This window comes from Anolis sagrei, chromosome 1 (assembly GCF_037176765.1).
Source record: "Anolis sagrei isolate rAnoSag1 chromosome 1, rAnoSag1.mat, whole genome shotgun sequence".
Classification (NCBI taxonomy): Eukaryota; Metazoa; Chordata; class Lepidosauria; order Squamata; family Dactyloidae; genus Anolis; species Anolis sagrei.
The window spans coordinates 248,493,269-248,509,784 of NC_090021.1; the positions used below are offsets into that span (position 1 = coordinate 248,493,269).

Sequence of the window (16,516 nt, forward strand, 5' to 3'; positions counted from 1 at the left end):
AGTTTTTGCACATAGAAATTGGTACAGTGAAAGAAATACAGCTGCTGCAGATATTGCTTCTAACACCTTTTCATCCTCTATAAAAATAGATTTTTGTTGTGGCATGCCTTTGTTATAGAGTTTTCTTGACAATAATTGTTCAGAGGGCATTTGCCTTGCTTTTCCTCTGAAGCTGAGAAAGTGTGACTCATTTGTTTCTTTGTTGTTTTTTGCTTTTTTCTTCCTTACCTGACTGAATGTATATGCCTGAGTCCCAGGAATGTATTAAATCAGGTCTGAATGAGAGTTGTATGATAGTAGTTGTACATAAATTGTGTGGGTGCACTCCATCAGCTTAACAATGCATGATAAAAGACCAAAATGTGTTGGCTATGAAGCAACAGAAAACAATGAAAAAATCTGTTGCTTGTAGCTGGCAGGGTTATTATTTTAACCTTATTTTGCCACTTCTGTATGACCATGGAAAAAGCACAGCCACCAGAATTGTGTATAAATAAGATCCCACCCTTAGTTTCTCCAAAAGGTCTCCTTTGAAGTAAGTAGCTAGCTCATTCTTGTCCAAAGCCCAGTGCTCCAGTTCTGCCTGGAGTCACATCTGAAGTATCAGTTGTACTCTGTTGTGCCTATATCTTGCCTGGAACATTTCCAAAATCAAAGACAGTGTGCCTCTCAATACCAGTTGCTGGGGGAACATGAACAAGAGGATGTTACTGAGTAGCTGGATTAAATCACTTGATACTATTTCACTTCTGTTCAGCTTATGACCTTGCCTCAGGCATTTTATTGGGCACTATGGAAAAAGAATGCTGGATAGGCCAATGATCGTGATGGCTTTTCATGTATTCTTATATGCATTGATGCATATTACTGTCTCCCATGTTTCTAAGGATCATGATAACATTTAATTTGATTATACAATGAAATGATTATATACAAGAGCCAAATTAATTATATATTCTGTTTATTTGTTTTGGTACTGCAAGTCTGGGTAGTACGTTCTAGTCTGTGACTCAGCTCAATTAATGTCTAGCAGATATTAGGTAAGATATAGCAAAAACATTTAAGCATAATATTGCCCTGTTTTTGGATAAGTGCATATGTAACACTTAAAGAAAATACAGTGCACCCTCCAAGAGATATATGATTTTTTTCTTCCTGTACTTACTTATGGACAACAGGAAAAGCCGATTGGCTAAATACCAAAGGAAGCAGCTGACTATGCTTGTCATGCTTAGCATATCAATGCTATGCAAAGATGTGCAGTCAGTACTAGTAATGGACTACAAGTTTAACTGTAATAGGTGACTCCTCCCCTTGTGTACTAGATTTTTGTCCTTCACAAAGGTCTCCAATATTCCATTGGAAGGACTACGGCCTTTGCTATAAAGATCAGCCTTTCCCAACTTAGTGCCTTTCTTGGACTGTAGCTCACCATATCCTGATCATCGGTCATAGTGGCTTAGTCCAGACCATCTGCAGCATAACTTATTGGAGAAAGTGAATAAAGATTAACCTTATCTTTTGAGTAAAATTTAGGAGTTTTTGGAGACAAAGTGATTGTTTTGTTTTTGTTTTGTTTGTCAGGTTTTTTGTACAAACCTAAGGGTTATGGTGTCAGTAAGAAAGGTTGTATCAGTAAGGTTTCCGCTATAAATCACACTGGTTAAGACCAAAATACATTTTTTAAATGATGAAAATTACATACTTGATATCTGTAGTGAAGTTTTCTTGTTTTAGTCTGTCTTTTTATTAGAGTTGCAGGTTTTATAGAATGTTTATACAGGAAATGTCTCCTCATGATGTGGCCAAAGTACTTCAATTTTGTCTCTACTATCCTTCCCTCCAGTGAGCAGCCGGGCTTTATTTCCTGGAGGATGGACTGGTTGGATGTTCTCGCAGTCCAAGGCACTCTCAGAACTTTCCTCCAACACCACAGCTCAAAAGCATCTATCTTCCTTCGCTCAGCCTTCCCTAAGGTCCAGCTCTCACATCCGTAGGTTACTACAGGGAATACCATGGCTTTGACTAGGCGGATCTTTGTTGTCAGTCTGATGTCTCTGCTCTTTACTATTTTATCGAGACTGGACATTGCTCTCCTCCCAAGAAGTAAGCGTCTTCTGATTTCCTGGCCACAGTCTGCATCTGCAGTAATCTTTGCACCTAGAAATACAAAGTCTGTCACGGCCTCCACGGTTTCTCCCTCTATTTTCCAGTTGTCAATCATTTTTGTTGCCATAATCTTGGTTTTTTTGACGTTTAGCTGCAACCCGGCTTTTGCGCTTTCTTTTTTTTGTCCTTCACAAAGGTCTCCAATATTCCATTGGAAGGACTACGGCCTTTGCTATAAAGATCAGCCTTTCCCAACTTAGTGCCTTTCTTGGACTGTAGCTCACCATATCCTGATCATCGGTCATAGTGGCTTAGTCCAGACCATCTGCAGCATAACTTATTGGAGAAAGTGAATAAAGATTAACCTTATCTTTTGAGTAAAATTTAGGAGTTTTTGGAGACAAAGTGATTGTTTTGTTTTTGTTTTGTTTGTCAGGTTTTTTGTACAAACCTAAGGGTTATGGTGTCAGTAAGAAAGGTTGTATCAGTAAGGTTTCCGCTATAAATCACACTGGTTAAGACCAAAATACATTTTTTAAATGATGAAAATTACATACTTGATATCTGTAGTGAAGTTTTCTTGTTTTAGTCTGTCTTTTTATTAGAGTTGCAGGTTTTATAGAATGTTTATACAGGAAATGTCATAGCAGTGGCAATACTAAAACTATATAGAAAATTACCTGATGTGTATTATAAAAGTTGAAGCATTTAAATAACAACATATATTGTAGTTCATTCCCCTGTAATTACAAGGTCTGGTTAAAATTAACTGAGTAAGTTTCCTGGCTGGCATTGTGCTGACAGTTACATCACTGATAGTAACAGCATCTTACACTGTAGAAATATGCCAAGTGTGAGCTCCCTTAATTAACATAAAAGTGCGAGCTGAAATGTACAAAAGATGGTGATGTTGGGTAAACTGTATGATGGGCTGAACTGAGCCTGCTCCTGTTTGTTGTGGTATATGAATAAAAGCTATTTAAACGGAACAGTTTACTGCATTGGCGCAACTGTGAGAAAGCTTAGAAGTGTGATTTATGCAGGCTACAGTTTTATGCAAAGGTGTAAAAATACCTCTTAGAAGGAAAGGTGAAATACCTTGCAAATGTTCCTCTCTTTTTTTTCTAGGCAGAACTCACATATGTCAAAGCACCAGATAAACCAAAGACCCCCAAGCATGGTCAGTGAATCATCTACTGCAGTAACTACATCCACTGTAGATATAAAACCTGGCTCCAAGGTAAGTCTTTTGGTATTTTCCTTGTGTGTTTGCCTGGATTTTAAAGATTCTTATAAAGGTGAAGGTGTTGAGCTTGGAAATGTTTTATCATACTGACAAATAAGACATGTCTTTCATTTTGAGGTCATTCAGTAATTCATAGTTGAATTGTGACTTGAACCAAAAGCTTCTCCTTCTCTTGCCATAGATTCTGCACACTGATTTTACCTATAACCACTTTCTGGTAGAAGTGCATTTGTTCCCATAGCATCTCTCATATATTCCTTACAATATTGTGCAGTATAAGTAGATGGGGGTTTACTTTTGTGGAAGGAAATATAATTCATTCTATCCCACGTCTTAATATTTTCATTTTGTAGACTCTGTATTTATACTGTTCTCTATACATTTTGGGAAGATACTAGTAATTTTAATCCCTTCCCTAAATTTCTGTCCATTTATTTTCTAGCCTTTTATTTTCATCTGTCATTTAGAAACATTGTTTCATAACTACATATTAACATGAAAACAAAATGCATGTAAATATTTGGTTATTGTTTTATACAGTGTAAAGAGTATGCACATACATTTGATGGATTCATTAGTACTTTATGAAGTGGCACATAGTTTATTATTTGATTTCTTCAAAATGAATAGCTGAAGAAATTCTATTCTTGAAGAAAAGGAATTATCAACTGAAAGGCCAAATTGACAGCTGTGGTTTGAAAAAAAATGTTATTTAGTTTTAATTGTATATTCACATTTCTCTTTTTAAAAAGATTTCTTTTAAAATGGAGGCAGTTGTTGCAGGGATGATTTGCATAATGGTTTTGTTCTTTTTTAATTGCTGCTGCAGCAGAAAGAAAATACATCACATTAAAAAATTACTCTGACATAATTTGATAAAGTAGTGTTTTTCCTTTCATGAAATAGCAGTACTTCAAGTAGCCCCTTCCAGAGAGTAGTCTCAATGTATTGGCTGTTCTATTCATTTTAAATCTGTTTTTGCATAACTTGATATGACATTGGTTTTTCATCCAACATGCAGTTCACACAACCGAACATGGGACATGGGTTGAATTCTAATTAGGTGAACAAAAGCAACTCTTCCATTCGGAAAGAACATTAACCAGGAAAGGACAGAAAGTGCCCCCTCCTCCCCAAGTCCAATGCAACCTGCAGGCTTTGTGGAGCAGGTCACTAGGGAAGAAAAAGTGTAAGGTGAAAGGAGCAACTCAGTTTGTGTCAAATTGTTTTTTTTTAAAGGTTCAGATAATCCCAGTTTACTTTAATATTTGGACAGTGTCTGAAGCGGATGCACAACCTTACTAGCTATGCATTTTGCCTATATGTTGTTGTTCATTCGTTCAGTCATCTCCGACTCTTCGTGACCTCATGGACCAGCCCACGCCAGAGCTCCCTGTCGGCCGTCACCACCCCCAGCTCCTTCAAGGTCAAACCAGTCACTTCAAGGATGCCATCCATCCATCTTGCCCTTGGTCGGCCCCTCTTCCTTTTGCCTTCCACTTTCCCCAGCATAATTGTCTTCTCTAGGCTTTCCTGTCTCCTCATGATGTGGCCAAAGTACTTCAATTTTGTCTCTACTATCCTTCCCTCCAGTGAGCAGCCGGGCTTTATTTCCTGGAGGATGGACTGGTTGGATGTTCTCGCAGTCCAAGGCACTCTCAGAACTTTCCTCCAACACCACAGCTCAAAAGCATCTATCTTCCTTCGCTCAGCCTTCCCTAAGGTCCAGCTCTCACATCCGTAGGTTACTACAGGGAATACCATGGCTTTGACTAGGCGGATCTTTGTTGTCAGTCTGATGTCTCTGCTCTTTACTATTTTATCGAGACTGGACATTGCTCTCCTCCCAAGAAGTAAGCGTCTTCTGATTTCCTGGCCTATATATATATATATATATATATATATAGATAGATAGATAGATAGTCAAATGTAATTCAGTTGACACACACAGTGAAGTTTCCTTATTTCAGTCTGCCCTCTCCACCTGATCCTGAGGGCACAGAGGGCATTATCAGAATAGGGAAATCAGTGGAAGTTACTTTTTGCTTAATTATACACAGCTGCTGGTATTTGCACATAGACTAAATTTCAAGATGATGGACATAAATAAAGCACTGTACCAGCAGATTTGGAACAGAAGAATAGGAAATGTAGGGCAATGCCACAGAACAAAACCATTTTTAAAATCCAAATGAAATTAAATCTGCAGTGCTATTGGTCTCAGGCCATATGATGAATTGAGATTTCCCTCTGAGTTGTCAATGACAGTCCCAATGATAGAGCAGATTTTTCTCTGCATCCCACCTTAAAGCCCACACAGCATTAAATATGTTTTGCGCTAGTTTCTTTCTAAGATTGTTACTTGAAACTTTATAAGGAGAGGAAAATGTTGGGGTGAGGTGGGATACAACTTGATACTGTTGATTCACAGCCATCTTCGTCTGTAGCCTGATCTCAAAATTAATAGAAATGTAGGTGGGGACTGAAGTGTGTTTAATAGTATAACCTCATTTACTTCTATTGTAATGAAGGATATATTTTTTGGTAAAAGTGAGAAAAAAGACCCATGTCTGGTTCAGGGGTTGAATGGAGCCTTTAGGATCAGTGTCTTTATCAGGCATCTCATCATTAGGATTGCTCCAGAAATCATTAGGATTGCTCCAGCTGTCAGTGGTAGCATAATTGTCTCTAATAAGTTTGGGAAACAGATGATAAACATTGTTTCAATTACAGAAAGATAGAACATATGGCAAACTACCCAAACTTATTCAAACTAGTATAGATTCACATTTTGCATTTTATGAAGTAATAAGCTTTAGTTCTTGTGGGTTTTTTCGGGCTATATGGCCATGTTCTAGAGGCATTTCTCCTGACGTTTCGCCTGCATCTATGGCAAGCATCCTCAGAGGTGAGGTCTGCTGGAGCTGGGAAAAAAGGGGTTTATATATCTGTGGAATGACCAGGGTGAGACAAAGGGCTTTTGTAAGTTGGGCTAGGTGTGAATCTTCCAACTGACCACCTTGATTAGCATACAATGGGCTGACTGTGCCTGGAGCAAACTCTTCTTGAAGGGTGATTAGGTGTCCCTGCCAGTTTTTCTCTCTGCTGTTTTTGCTGTTGCAATTTTAGAATTTTTTAATACTGGTAGCCAGATTTTGTTCATTTTCATGGTTTCTTCCTTTCTGTTGAAATTGTCCACATGTTTGTGGATTTCACCGTATAACATGCAGCTGTGGACAAGTCTACATAGGGACCACCAAATGCAGCGCCCAAACAAGAATCCAGGAACATGAAAGGCACTGCAGACTACTCCAACCAGAGAAATCAGCCATAGCAGAGCACCTGATGAACCAACCTGGACACAGCATTTTATTTGAGAACACAAAAATGCTGGACCACTCTCACAACCACCATGCCAGGCTACACAGAGAAGCCATTGAAATCCACAAACATGTGGACAATTTCAACAGAAAGGAAGAAACCATGAAAATGAACAAAATCTGGCTACCAGTATTAAAAAATTCTAAAAATTGCAACAGCAAAAACAGCAGAGAGAAAAACTGGCAGGGACACCTAATCACCCTTCAAGAAGAGTTTGCTCCAGGCACAGTCAGCCCATTGTATGCTAATCAAGGTGGTCAGTTGGAAGATTCACACCTAGCCCAACTTACAAAAGCCCTTTGTCTCACCCTGGTCATTCCACAGATATATAAACCCCTTTTTTCCCAGCTCCAGCAGACCTCACCTCTGAGGATGCTTGCCATAGATGCAGGCGAAACGTCAGGAGAAATGCCTCTAGAACATGGCCATATAACCCGAAAAAACCCACAAGAACTGAGTGATTCCGGCCATGAAAGCCTTTGACAATACATAATAAGCTTTAAATTATGCTTTACTTATAAAAGTGGAGATTACACCCAGTGTGATTCCTGTGGGACAACAGGCATTTCTAAGCAGTGCCTGTCAAGTGATTGTGCTTAAATCAGCCAGCAGGGTCAAGTATGCTTTATTCTTTCTTACTATGTCCATGATTATGGAGAGTTTTCAAATGTATTGCATACTGAGAATGGCTGTCTCTTCTTCTTTTAGGCCCTTGCTCTCATCTTCAGTCTTAGGATAAGAGAACAGCTCGCTAAATGTACATAAAAATCTTGGTTGGGTGGGAGGATGCCTCCAGAATCCATAGCTGGACAAATACCTCTTTCAGATCCATCCAAAATGAGATTGAGGTAGGGGAAAGATTACAAAAATTAGGCCAGATGTTGTTACAGTGAAGTCTGTATTCTAGATGTAGTTTCAGTTGGAGATTTGAGCTGCAAGTATCAGATTATACTAAGGATCCTGAGACAAAGAAGGAGTGAGTGATCTCATTCTTGAAAACATAAAGGCTGGCTGTTATCCAGATGTTTCTCTGCCTTAGGCGAAAGAGTAGTAGAAAGCAGCAGTAAAAAAAGAGACACGGCAGTATTTAAATTAGGCATGCTACTGATTGCTTCCCCTCATACACCTCTACTTCCCTCCCTCTTCCCTTGTTTTTCTTTCTTTCTTCCTTCCCTTTTCTCTTCCTTTCTAGTCTCTTCTTTCTCTTTCTTCCCTTCCATCCACTCCCTTCATACCTTTCTCCTTTGTTTTCCTTCATCCTGCTTTTTCTTTGAAGTCACAGTCTCTCAGCCTCAGAGCATGGTGCAGGTAGACACAAATGTATGCAAACACACATCCCTTCCAAAATATAAGTCTTCATTAAATTACCGCATTTACTCAAATGTAATATGCACTTTTTTTGGCTAAATGACCTTGACAAAATTGAGATTTGATGGAGCATTACAGTAGTGCACCAAAAGGTGTCTATGCCCCTCCGTCAGGCTGAGGCTAGTGAACTTGTGAGTCTCTGCATGGAGGGGGGCACTTCCAGCTGGCTTCTCCTTCTTTTCCCATCTCTGAGAAGTGCCAGAAAGCCCCCTCCCTTCCTAGCTGACTTCTCTCTTGTCTCTCGTCAGATGGGAAAGGAGGCAAAGAAGAAGCAGCGCCCTCCCCCCATCCAAGGCTGCAAGTGGAATTGCTTCTGCTTGCACCCAGGTGGGAATGGGCACAAAATTGATAGAAAATACATTTGGAGTAATTACACCTAAAAATTGAGGTGCGCATTACAGTTGTCCCAACTGTGGCCTTCAGAGTTGTTTTGTAGATTTCATTGTGTGGCCATTTTACCTTACAATAGCAAATCCTTTCTATCTATATAATTTCCTCTTGTGATTGCATCTTGGAGCCAGGGTCTTCTCATATAAGCATGGTTTGGAAAACCATCTGTGCTCCAAGACAGGTAGTTTCCCAGTACATCCTTGACAGACCTTCCTAGCACTAAAGACTCATCCAGAAGCCAAGCAATGGAAAAATAAATTGGTCAGAGACAGCTTTCTTACTCACCTAAAAATGACATGTGATTTTATTGTACTTCTTTGTGATTACTGGGTTCATTGCCCATTGCCTTTTTGCTTCTGCTGGGTTAGCATAGTTACGCCAATGTAGCAGTGGTGCTACGGCATGGACTATATGTGACCACCACAATGTCACTACAAAAAAAATGATAATGTGCCACTGAAGCTTCTAGATGTGCATTAAAACTGGGAAACAGGGACAACTGGTTAGATCCAGAGTTGGCTGGCTAGCCATCTCATCTTTTATTGTGGGGGGCTTTATAGTGGCCTCCGGTGGGCTGGCCATTGAAGTTGGCCATCCCCATGTTAGTGCAATGCTTCTACATTTGCAGAATGCGTGTTACATTCAGTGCAGTACTCAGTGTAAACAACAAAGATTCTTGTGGCACCTAATTAGTGAAACATTTTATTAGACATAAACATTGTGAACCTCAGTCTATTTTATTTAGTGTGCAGGATAGGCCACTAAATCCAATGCCAAATAACACATTTTACTCTAACTTTTGCAATAGCCTGACATGGTTATCCCCTTCCGCACCCTAAGTGTCATTACCTGAAGTGATGTATTTAATAAATATTTATTATTCTTATATTTCAAGGTGGTAAAATCTGGCAATAAAATCCACAGCTTTGGGAAGAGGGACCAGGCTATAAGGAGAAACCCTAATGTTCCTGTTGTAGTAAGAGGATGGCTTCACAAGCAAGTAAGTGTATGATTATATTGTTGTAAGTATATTTCAACTGCTTAGTCAGAATTGCATTGTAATAATTAGATAATCTTCAAATAAGTTTTGAAAACATTGAAGCTGTGAACCTAGAATGCTTGTTTGCTATTTGAAATTGTATGTGATCATGGTTTCCCATAACTCATCATTTAAACTTTAACTATATTTTTAGAAATCGGCTTTATCTTTTCTATGAGTCTAAAACCTGTACAGAAAATCTTGAGTTTTGAATTTTCTTGCTTTTGTTTGAAATGTGAGATCCAGATTGGGGTAGTCCTCTTTGTGTTGGACTAGAACACCGCTTCTTAAACTGTGGTTCCTAACCCCAAATGGGATTCCCTTAGCTCAGTGTTGGTGTCACGAAAAATCTGGCAACAGTAAATGGTTTCTGAATGCCATCTAGGCATTTGCTGAAATCTGTTAGTAACTGTGTACAGTAGACTCTGCAGAAAATCTTTCCACTCCAAGTCACTTACTTAGGTGATCCCTCGTAGTTCGAGGATTATGGTCTTCCAGATATGGTGTCTTGGTGGTGGGTCTGTAGGTAGCTGTGGAGTCCTATTCTTGATCCGCATGTTCTCCCAGAGTGAGGACATTTGTTTCCAGGTGGAAGGCGGTCTGGTCAGGGTTGGCTTGATGTGCGTTCCTCTTTGCAGGTTTCTCCCTTTCGCCCTCTTCAAATTCTGCATCACTGCTGGTCACAGCTGACTTCCAGTTAGAGTGCTCAAGGGCCAGGGCTTCCCAGTTCTCTGGGTCTATCCCACAGTTTTTCAGGTTGGTTTTAAGCCCATCTTTAAATATCTTTTCCTGTTCTTGAGTTGGGAGTAGAATAACTACTTTGGGAAATGATGATTGGGCATACGGACAATGTGGCTGTTCCAGCGGAGTTGATGGTGGAGGCGCATCACTTCAGTGCTGGTGGCCTTTGTATCTTCTAGTATGCTGACATTTGTTTGCCTGTCTTCCCAAGAGATTTGCAGGATTTTTTGGAGGCAAATCTGATGGAACCGTTCCAGGAATTGCATGTGAGGTCTGTAGACAGTCCATGTTTTGCAGGCATATAGCAGGGTTGAAAGGACAATGGCTTTATAAACAAACACCTTGGTCTCCCTACAGATGTCCTGGTCCTCAAACACTCTGTGCTTCATTGGGAAAAATGCTTCACTCGCAGAGCACAGGCAGTATATTTCAGTGTCAATGTTGACTTTTCTAATGTTACACCATTCAGATGTATTTCTGGCATTGCAAAGGGATCGGCTGGTGCCTGCTGGAAGAACACTTTGGTTTTCTCAATATTCAATGAGAGGCCATGTTTCTCATATGCTTTGCAAAGGTGTTTAGAGTGGCTTGTAGGTCTTCTTCTGAATGAGCACAGACTACATTGTCAATAAAATTTATTTGATTGATTGTTGCCCCTTTTTATCTTTAATGCTGACTTTGGGATATCTCAAAGTGGTTCTACCACTTTCCTTCTTTCACCCTAGGTAGATACCCAATTTTAGATTCTTTGGGTTACCATGTTCTTGTGTGTGAAGTGACTCTTAATCTCTGAACCTCCACCTGTGTCAGATCCAGTTTTCAACATGCTGTAGTCAACACCACGCACTGTCTGATGCTCCCATGACTTTCAGCCTTTCTTGAACTACTCAGAAAATCTATTATGATTATGATTATTATTATTCTGACACAAAACCACAGTATGTCACAGCAAACGAGTTCTATATGCCGGACTTCGTATTACAGAATCACAAGTCAAACACTTCCCAAGCATCTAGAACTGTGTGATGTCTTTTTGAATGATGCGTACAGATGGGGACTTCCGGTGGAGGCTTAATGGCGGCAGCAGCGAGTTTCTGATGCTCCGTGAGCTAAAGAAAACTCGTGCCCTCCCTATTTGGGTTTGAGGTCGCAGAGACCCCACAGCCGATGGAAGTGAGGTCGGCTTGAAAGCTAGACCCCAAGGAGGTTCTGCGGGGGCGGGAAAGGGCGGCCTCCCCTCAAGGGAGACCGCGAATCCCGCCTGGCAGCCTCCCGGGGTTCGCGCCCAAGGGAGAGGCAAGGTTCGAAAGAACCACCCATGCCGCTTGCCTCCACTCTCAACAAAGATACAAGGTGAATACTTTAAGGAAGAAGAAAGAATGCAAGAATCATAGAAAGCGGGACCAACAGTCTGCTCTTTCGCTGGGAAAGATATAAAGAGAAGGAGAGAGAGAGTTAAAAGGGAAGATAGCCAAGAAAAACCAAGACTGAAAGAATGAGAGCCTAAAAGACTGAGAACGAGGCAAAGGAATAAAAGTCAGAAAAGCCAGAGAAAGTCAGAGAAACATAAGAGAAACCTAAGAAGAAAAAGAGGAGAAAGAGACAGAAAGAACGTTAAGGGAAGGTAAGCCCCCCACCTTTGCAACCCACTCTCAAAGCTCACCTAAAGCCTCATTCACGCCAAGGCAAGCCCTCCCCCCTCCCTCCCCTTCAAGTCTTCAACCCCCTACCTCCCCCCCCCCCGGGGAAAGGAAAAAACAAACCAAAACAATCTAATTTAAAAATTGGGTTGGTACCTTTAAGACCCAGAAGGGCAGAAGGAAGGGCGGAAGGAGAGAGAAGGAGAGAGCGGAAAGCGGAACGCCCGCCTGGAGCGTCAGGGAACGTCAGGGGTGGAGACACGCAGGGCTACGCAGAGAAACGCGCACCACATGGAGAGAGGCTGAAAGGGGAGGAGCCTCAAACAGGAGAGAGGAAAGAAGACGCATGGTGGGGGGAGGACGTAAACAGGAAGAGCGAACAAAGTGAGAGAGGGAAAGAAAGCAAGGACAGAAGAACGAAGATCAGAGTCACAGCCAAATAAAATTGAAACGAAATAAAGGGGGGGAAAAAGGAAGAAAACTAAACCAAACAACTCAAACAAACAACAGAAAATATATAAATATTTAATACTCCCTAACACATATACTAAAATATAAATTATATATATATATATATATATATATATATATATATAAACAAATAGGTTGAATACTAATAATAATAATTATCACAATAATAACAAAATAACAATAGACAAATTAATTAATTAATTAAATAATTAATTGAAATATCGAATATATATATAGAATAATAATATAATAATAATAATAAAAATATACAAACATAAATAAACAAAAAATAAACATATTTAACATATTTTTAAAAAAAGGGGGGAAACTAATATATATATATATATATATATATATAAACTAAATTAAAAAAAAACAACAATAAATAATAAAAATAATAATAATAATAAATAAATAAAATAATCAAATAAATAATATTAAAATTTGGATAAAAGGGACTAGAATAAAACAAGAACAACAATAACAACCAACAAAGATAAAAATAATAACAACAAATATCAAGAACAACAAAACCCAAAAAAAATAGAGCAGAATAATATTTTTGGAAATATACAAAATAAAACAAATAAAAAAAATGGCTGATAATAAAGGGGATAAAAAAAATACAGCTACAAAACAGAATAAAACAACGACCCCAATGACAGCAACGTCCACAACACCACCCTCGACACCAACCCCAGCAAGAAGACTTTCAATACAACCCGAACCCTCGTTACTTGACTTAATGCAGGAAATGACGAAGATACATGAACACATTGAAAAAAAAATAGAAGACAACCAATTGAAGACACAGCAGAACATGGAAAAACTCTTCCAAAAAGAGATGGGGAAACTAAGACAGGAAATGAAGGAAGATCTGGCGGGGATCAAAAAAGAGATGAATGCCATCCAGGAAGATATAAAAGAAGTCAAAAAAGATAACGTTGTATTAAAGAGAAACCAAGGCAAAGTAGAACATAAAATAAAGACACTAGAGGCCGTAAATGAAAAACTGGAAAGGCAACAGGAAGTATGGGCCAGCAAAGAGACCGAATTCCAGCTTAGATTCAGGAACATCGAAGAAAATGAAGAAAGCTCCTTGCGAAACATTGTGATTGGGATAGCCGCTGAGGTCGTCAATATGACCAAGGAGGAAATGGACAGAGAAATTGACACGATTCAACGAGTTAACTCGAACTATGCCAAGAGGAACAAAGTCCCTAGGGACATCGTGGTCAATTTCTGTAGAAAAAGCTTTCGAGACGAGATTATTAAAATGAAAGCTAAAACCCAACCCATGTTTAAAGGAAAGAAAGTGATAATACTCAAAGAATTCTCTGCAACATCTATGAACAAAAGAAAAAAATATTACTTTCTTACTGACGAATTAAAAAAACACAAAATAAAATTCAGATGGGAGAAACTGGAGGGAATCTCGGTGACCTATAAGGAAAGCAAAATTTGGCTGACGTCGGAAGACAAAGCTAAGGAATTCTATAAAACTTTCCAAAAAGACCTAGAAAAGGAACAAAATTCAGCTAAAGAAGAAGCGGCCAACACAACGAGAAGCGAGACCAAGAGAGAAGAAAGGAAGGAAAAAGCGTGGAGACAAAAAGAAAAGAAAAGACCCAGACCAGATTCCACTGAAGATGACGAGGGAGGAAACGGAATGGGAACCGTTGATCAAGAAAACCGACAAGAATATGGCAATGAAGAAACTGACGATTTATGTTAATAATGTTAATGGCATGAACTCGCCAAATAAAAGAAAACTAATCTTCAATGCACTTAAAAAGGGGAATTTTGATTTTATGGCACTACAAGAAACACATATTACACAGAGACACAGCTATCTTTTGACACAGACACAATTGGGTAAAGAGTTTCATTCACTAGCTTCACAAAAAAAGGGCGTGGTGATCTACGTTAAAAACACAACGAATGCATCGTTTGCGTTCAAAGATGAGGAAGGAAGAATGATAGGAATTAAAACCAAAGTAAACGAACAAGACACCCTCATCTGTAATATCTACGCCCCTACCGGTCCAAAAACAAAATTCATAAAAGAATTGAGAAAGAAAATACTAGAACAATCTTATGAAAATCTAATTCTAGTTGGTGACTTTAATGGTGTGCTCGATTGCAATTTGGACAAAACAAATACAAATAGAAAAGACCCAAACGGAGGGAAACTACCGACAAATTTCCTCCAACTTAAAAAAGAACTATTCTTGAAGGACGTGTGGAGAACGAGAAACCCGACCGAAAAGGATTTCACATTTCATTCCGGGAGATATAACACATGGTCTAGGATAGATATGGTGTGGGCAACCAACTCCATCTTAACCACAATAAATAAGATCCAGATACTGCCCAGAACTAATACGGATCACTGCCCGATAAGAGTCGAACTACAAGGAGAAAGACATCAGAGGAAATGGAAACTGAATGAATTCCTGCTAAAAGCAGAAAAAGATGTAGAGAACAACAAAAATCATATTAAGGAATTCTTCAGATTTAACAGCAATAAAGGAACTAGAATTGAAGTAGTTTGGGATGCTTGCAAGGCAGTGATGAGAGGGCACTTTATACAACAAGGGGCGGCCCGAAACAAGAAACGAAATGAAGAACAAGCAGAACTTAAGAAGAGAATAGAAGAACTGGAATCAAAACTAAAAAGAAGACCGGGAAACAAGAAAATCAAATTAGAACTTGAATTGACAAAGAAACAAATGAATTCAACCCAACTAGAACAAATCGCAAAAAATCTCAAATATACAAAGGTAAACTATTTTATGAACGCTAACAAACCAGGGAAACTCCTAGCTAAAAAACTAACGAAAAGAAGACAACAACATTTTATAACGAAGATAACGAAAGAGGGAAATACTTATCACACAGAAGAGGAGATCAGGAAACAGTTTACAACATTCTACAAAGAATTATATAAAAAGGATGAAATAAAAATGGAAGAAATAGTATGCTTCTTGTCAGAACACAAGCTGGAAAAAATAAAAGAAACACAAAGAGAAAATCTTAACAAACAGATAGATGATGAAGAGATAAAGAGAACGATTCAAAACCTACCCAACAATAAAGCACCCGGCCCGGATGGACTAACAACAAAATTTTATAAGACCTTTCAAGAAGAACTTACTCCACATCTGAGAGAGCTATTCAACAGTATCCTACACCATGCGAAAATCCCGGAATCATGGCAGGAGGCAGTCATTACATTAATTCACAAAGAGGGGACTGAAGCTGACAACGTGAAAAACTATAGGCCGATATCGCTACTTAACAACGATTACAAGATCTTTTCTAGCATAATAGCCAATAGATTGAAAACATTTTTAAGCGATATTATTAACGAAGATCAGACAGGATTCCTGCCGAACAGGCAGATGAGGGAAAATCTTAGAACAGTACTTAATATAATAGAATATTATGAAGCTAATCCCCAAAAAGAACTGGGACTGTTATTTGTCGATGCTGAAAAAGCATTTGACTGCGTCAATTGGAATTTCATGCAGCAGATCATAAAGGAGAGAGATATGGGATTCTACTTCACCAACGCAATAAACGCCATATACACCAAACAGAGCGCAAGAATCAGAATAAATGGACACGATACGGATAAAATCGATATTAAGAGAGGCACCAGACAGGGATGCCCACTGTCCCCCCTGCTCTTCATTATGACACTCGAAATACTATTAGATGAGATAAGAAGAGATGACAATCTAAGGGGTACTAAAATTAGGAACGAAGAGTACAAGCTAAAGGCGTTTGCGGATGACATCGTCTGCATAGTCGAAAACCCATTAGAGACTATACAGAAATGGACGAATAAAATCGAAGCATACGGAAGAGTAGCAGGACTTAAAATCGATAAGACCAAGACAAAAATTCTAACCAAAAACATGAACAAAATCAAAAAAGAAAAGCTACAGGAAACCTCACAATATGAAGTCACCAATAAAGTAAAATATCTGGGAATACAATTAACAGCCAGTAACTCGCAGTTGGTTAAACATAATTTCGAAACAACATGGAAAGCCATCCAGAAAAAACTAGAAAGCTGGAACCATCTAAGACTAAGCCTGCTCGGTAGAATTGCGGTAGTCAAGA

The 16,516-nt window shown here is 39.0% G+C and overlaps 1 protein-coding gene across 9 annotated transcripts in view; it reads left to right on the forward strand.

The window, feature by feature from the left end:
- PLEKHA7 (pleckstrin homology domain containing A7) overlaps nucleotides 1-16,516 on the forward strand; it is a 193,499-nt gene that overhangs the window by 101,718 nt on the left and 75,265 nt on the right. For all 9 annotated transcript variants that reach the window (XR_009631023.2, XR_010908926.1, XM_060767735.2 and 6 more), the window contains 2 exons: nucleotides 3,238-3,349; nucleotides 9,390-9,494. Coding sequence is in view for 7 of the 9 variants with exons in the window: in XM_060767735.2 (XP_060623718.2) it covers nucleotides 3,238-3,349; nucleotides 9,390-9,494 (217 nt within the window). In the remaining 2 variants the exon portion in view is untranslated. The remainder of the gene's footprint in view (nucleotides 1-3,237; nucleotides 3,350-9,389; nucleotides 9,495-16,516) is intronic.